General features: G+C 33.9%; 1 protein-coding gene across 1 annotated transcript; it reads right to left on the bottom strand.

Moving 5' to 3' along the window:
* Positions 1-2,961: 2,961 nt before the first annotated feature.
* Positions 2,962-4,882, bottom strand: LOC120211078 (transcription factor DIVARICATA-like). Its single transcript, XM_039209698.1, has 2 exons — positions 4,077-4,882; positions 2,962-3,695 (listed from the first exon to the last, which is right to left on the bottom strand). The coding sequence occupies exons 1-2, from the start codon at positions 4,490-4,492 to the stop codon at positions 3,197-3,199; spliced, it is 915 nt and encodes a 304-aa protein (XP_039065629.1). The 5' UTR covers positions 4,493-4,882; the 3' UTR covers positions 2,962-3,196.
* Between the last annotated feature and the right edge of the window lie 1,118 nt (positions 4,883-6,000).

Genomic DNA, 6,000 nt, shown 5'->3' with positions numbered 1-6,000 from the left:
TCGTTTATATCGTTCGTAGTTAAAGGGAGGGGGAAACTAAGAAGTGTTGTATCTTTATAAGAATGAAGTCATTTTTATAATTAATGAATGTAATGTTTCGAATTCAAGTCAAACTGTCCCGGATGGATTTGAGATACCACATTCAAATCCTTCAAAATTATTCATAAAACTAAATTTAATCTCTAAAATTTCTCACCTTACAAATTCTAAAATTCGAACATGGTCTATTCTTAATATGAAGAAGAAAAGTATGAAGAAAAAATGTTTGTTCACCTGGGCGGAGTCGGGATCAGAGACAAAGCTAGGATTAAATATTGGTAGGGTGTAGAAATATTAAATTTTTTAAGAAAAAATACAATGATTTATAAAGTATTTAAACTTAAAATTCATAAAACAATACTTAATTTGTCTAATATTTAAACTTACAATAACCTAAATTGTTATTAGACCAAAAAAAATGAGAACATGAGATTATCATTCTTTAGTTCGACCCATACTTGATTAAATATTTAATAAATCTTTATATATATATATATATATATATATATATATATATATATATATATTAAATTTATATGTTTATTTTTACATGAATCAAAATACTATTAGACCAAAGTCAGTCGAATATATAAAATTTTTAGAGGGGCCTAAAGGGGCTCCAACAGAACTCCGCCTCTGGTCGGGATCAAATATTGGGAGGGACAAGATACTTAATTTCAAAATAATGACTTATTATATATTTATTCTAAAAATTTAGTGGGGCAAAAGTCAAATTTTATTTAAATTTAAACTTATAAGAACCTAAAATGTTATTAAACTAAAAAAATTTAGGAGGGACAAGAGTCCCTCCCGCTCCTATATAGCTCCATCCCTGTTGTTCACTTAACTTTTGTGGTGGATGTTACACAATTTTCAAACCTTCAAGTGGTTTTAAACGACCAAACAAAATGTCTCTTCATGTCCAAGTAACGTTTTTGTTAAAACTAGTCACATCAAGATTTAAAGTTGCTGGTACAATTATATATAAGTTCCATCATACATGTCCAAGAAAAAGCTAGAGGAATACGTATGAAGACAACTTGGAGAACGCCATGATTTGCAGTTCGCCAGTCTTCTCCCACTAAATTGCTTCTGATTGATGGTTGAAACTTGAAGAAAGAAAAAACTTGAAGTCCATTGATGTAATTATAAGCTCAGGATTCAACTGCTTGTCCTATGTTGCAGAAATGAAGGTTAAAAAAGACATGAAGATGACAGACTGATTTATATATAGCTGTTTGAATGAACTACTAATAAATTGAGCAAGGTGCATTTCCCATACAACTTGCAGAAAAAAAAGTGATCCTTTTAAAAAGGAAAGTGGGCAGTTTTGTCATTAAAAAGAAAGAAAATTAAAAACTTTATTGTATTTTGCATATTGCTTCATGTTGCCCTTAAAATAGTTGTGTAGTGGGTGGGACCGAAAATTATATGTGCATTGTGCAACAAGTCTTTTCGTAAAGGTTGCTGAAGCAACTTCAACAACAAAAGAAAGGAGACAAATTGGAACAGTCACCTCAACTAAAATTATTACTCATCTTATAAAACCAACTACCATTTTTTTCTAACCTTTCTTCCTTCTGATATTGCAGATATGCAGATTTCAGAATCAGATCAACGGTGGTATTGCCATTTTCATAGCAGAAAAATGGTACAACAAAAAATCGAAAAGGTTTCTCGGGATGATTCCGGTGTCGAGGTGATGATTTGCTGCAATAATAAGCTTGTGATATTGGTTGCATTTTACATCAGAAGTCCATACAGCACTAACCAAGAAGAAGATTCCAACAAATTTTAAATGCTTCTACCAATGTGAAATGAGCATTGATATTTCTTTGATGCTATTGTTTTTGTTCCCTAACAATCAACAAAAGGAAAATGAAGACAGAGAAGTATGGAAGTGCGGTCACATATGATCTTCAACATCAATCAAAATTCCAACACCAACTTATTATAAGACGAAAAAAAAAAGATGCCCCTTTTGTCTATTGATAAGACGTACAATTAAAGAGAGGCTTGTGCCTAAAATGCCAAAGAAGATCCTTTGATTCCTCACTTTCTCCATTATTTGAAGTGAAGGTGCATATAAGTAAGGGAAATCTGAATTATTGGATTCCATTATTATTATCATTGTTAAGGTTTAAGCCTTCATGGTACAGTCTATCATATTTTGCCGAGGACTCTTGAAGCACACTGCAATATAGGCCTGTAAATGAACCGAACGCACACGAACGAAAGTATGTTCATGTTCGTTCATTTAATAAATAAACGAACATAAACGAACAAATTGTTTTTATTCATGTTCGTTCATTAAGGAATATAGTTGGTTCATGTTCGTTCATTTAAATGATAAACGAACATAATAAACGAACATAATAAACGAACACAAACGAACGAACATAATAAATGAACACAATAAACGAACATAAACAAACAACACAAACACAAAAAACAAACTTATTCGAACACAACAAATGAATGTAAAAAAAAAGTGAACAAAAAGAATAACAACTTAAAATTCATTAATATAAACTGCAACTTTAGAATTAATTTGTTCGAATACGACAAAAACATACATAAATCATAAATAAGCTATATGAACATAATAAAGTCTTAAAGTTAATTTGTTCAACAAAACATTCTTCTTAAAATCCAAACAACTTCAATAATCTTCGTAACATATTCAACTTGCCCTTTATTCGAACATAAATGAACAAACATAAACGAACATATAATTGAACGTTCACGAACGTAAATGAGCAAACGAGTCATTTGTTCGTGTTCGTTCATTTAATTAAACGAACGCAAAATCTTATTCATGTTCGCTCATTTAATACATAAACGAACTTCCCGTCGCATGGTTCACTGAACGTTCAGTTCATTTACATACCTACTGCAATATCCAAAACAGGAACAATTATATTAATAAAAGCCCCAATATTCATGTAAATACGCTTCTTTTTACAATGACCCAGAATTCCAATGATAATCACTAACACCACCAAGTGATCTTTCATAAGAGTGATAAATATGGATTAAATCTGCATCCTCAAGATTTGCACATGTAGCATGGACCAAAGGTAGCCGACATTAGGCTTGATCTTCATCTCGTTAATTGATGATTACTTTCGGAATTCTACGCACTTCATCACCGAATTCACCGATGTTGCATCGACTGCATCGGGAAAGGAGTGTTGTATAATCCGAATTGAGATCTTGGAAGATTTCCTCTTAGCAAACTCTGTTCTTCCAGCTTGTCTCCATATGAAGAAATCGCACAGACAGGGGAGAGGAAGGCATTCATCTGGTCAAAAACTATAGCTGCTCCTTCATTTTGTTGCTTCCATTCAAAATCAAAGGCCTCTTTAGTAACTCCAGCCACTTTCGGTTCCCCTTGTGGCTGCATGGCTGTGGAAGAATCATTCGGAGACAAAAGGTTGCTATGATCCAGTGAAGGAATTGCCGAATCGGGGACATTAACTGTTGTGATATCATGGATACTTGACCTTCTCTTATCTTTCCCACCAGTCAGCTGCCTGATGAAGTACTTTTGAGCATGACTTGCCACCTGTGTCGGGGTTCTAGTCGTCACAAAATTGCGCGAAATGTTTTTCCAATCCCCTTTACCATACTTTTTAAGCCCCATTAAAAATTGCCTGTCATTAACCAAACTCAGCTGCTATAGGATGCTAGCTAAAACAAATTCCAACATTCATAACAATTTCAAGGATAAATCTGGAGAGCACATTCCTACCATAAGTTTCAGATTATTTCGCTTTAAAACCGAATCGACTACATTCACAGTAATTTCAAGTATCCAAATTATCAATCTTCAACAAAAAGCAAACTCCCAGTTCAACTCTACGGATTCCACACTTGATATCCTAAAGACTGGTTCATCCAATCATAGTTAAATGGTAAAAAAAAAATATCAAAGACTTAACTCTACAAATTCTACATGATAAAACCAACCATAACTTGATTTATCCTATCACAGTTGAATAGCATCCAAATTTATCAAAAGACAAAACAATCACCTGTGTTCTTCTTCAGTCCATGGCACTCCTTTCTTCCTTTCCTGATCAGAAGGTCCTCTTTTTCCACCTGGAGTGTAATAGTTTCTGAATCCATCAAAGGCTTGACTAACATCAACCCACTCCAATGTAAAAGACTCAGTGTTATATCTAGGGATTGGTATAAGCCCGGCCTCGATATCACTAACATCTTCTTCCAATTCTGTGTACTGTTTGATCACATCTACTACTGTTTTCCCAGGAATCATGGCTGCCACCTTTAACCATCTATCAGGAGTGTCTTTGTCATATAAAGCCAAAGCATTTTCAAAACACTTGTTCTCATGGGGAGTCCATCTTGTACCTTTGCTCTCTTGAAAAAACCAATTGGATGTCTGGTAATAAGAAGCTGGGGAGAGGATTTCAAGTCCCCTACTCATTGCTGCCAAAAATGAAGAAAAAAAAATTCGCTTTTTCTCCTCCTTTGAGTTGAATGTTCAAACAGAGAGAGAATCCAACACAGAAAAATGCCAAGGAAGCATTAATGGAATCTGAGTACCCTTTTTCACATAATAGAAGAATCTGAAAAAGGAACCAACTTCCAAAAGCCAAGGAAAGTTTGGAGAAATTGTAGTAAAAAACAGATCTTGATGTATGAATGGAAAAAACCCTAGACAGCCATAACAGATCCAAACCCACATACAACAACAGTAAATTTAAAAAACTGAAAATCAAAACCCAGATCAGAATTCAAAAAACCAAATCAAAGAGTGAACTTTGAAAGACAAAGGTGGAAAGAAAAACACTGAAAATCCAAGTTGTAAGCTTTAATATTCACCTGGGAAGATAAAGCAAAAGCAAATAGACCAAAGAGAGAGGAGTGCGTGAATGAAGGCTTATATGTATGAAACAGAGAATGAGCAGCAGAGAGTGAAATGCAAAGAAGAAATAAAGGGGTCAAGGGTGGTGAGTTGTGATTGGTGAGAATGGAGAATGTGGGCGCTATCTGTGGTTGGACCAAACCGAAGTTGTATATGTTACTAATATATTGAAAGCGACGCCAGTAAAGAGATAATGAGCAATAGCCAAATAGCCAACCGGCTTTGAAGCTTTTTCACCCTGCCTGCCTGCTTTGCTGAATGAATGAATGCATGAATTGAACAACTAAAATGGGTGCTGGGGTTTCTTTGGTCATTTTATCCGAAGAAAAATACCAACCCTAACCCACGAACCTAAAAAAAACCGAGTATTTTTTTTAAAAAAAATTCTGACTCGGCCGGGTGGATACTCAACCGGACATTTTTTGGATCAGGCTCGGGATTTTCTGGATCAGGGTCACAAAATTAAATTTTTTGGGTAAACTACATATTTGGTTATTTATATATTATCTAATTTATATTTTAGTCACTCGATTATTATTTAGGATAAACTACCTATTTGGTCACTTATATATTATCTAATTTATGTTTTGGTCATTCGATTATTATTTAGGGTAAACTACCTATTTGGTCACTTATATATTTTCTAATTTATCTTTTGGTCACTTGATTATTATTTAGGGTAAACTACCTATTTGGCCACTTATATATTTTCTAATTTATCTTTTGATCACTCGATTATTATTTTTTCAAAATTATACTTAACGTTACGTTTTGATTCTGTTTTGGTCACCCATATTTAAAAATGAACAATGATGCTAACATGACATTTTTTTTAATTATGTTTGGATGTTGGACTATGTAATTCGAAGTTTCGAACATTTAAATTTGTGTGTTTTTAATTAATAATTTGAAGAAGAGAAAACCCAGGTACGGGTACCCGATTACCGGACCCATAACATCCGGATCAAGATACGGATCAAGAAATAAATTATCCGAAGATCCTAGTACCCGACACTTCTAGTACCCGGATTTACACACCCCTAACTGAAGCACGTGACCATGTTGGT

This window comes from Hibiscus syriacus, unplaced genomic scaffold (assembly GCF_006381635.1).
Source record: "Hibiscus syriacus cultivar Baekdansim isolate YM2019G1 unplaced genomic scaffold, ASM638163v2 tig00109957_pilon, whole genome shotgun sequence".
NCBI classification, from domain to species: Eukaryota; Viridiplantae; Streptophyta; class Magnoliopsida; order Malvales; family Malvaceae; genus Hibiscus; species Hibiscus syriacus.
The sequence above is the reverse complement of the archived record's forward strand: the minus strand, read 5'-3'. Positions and strand labels throughout refer to the sequence as shown.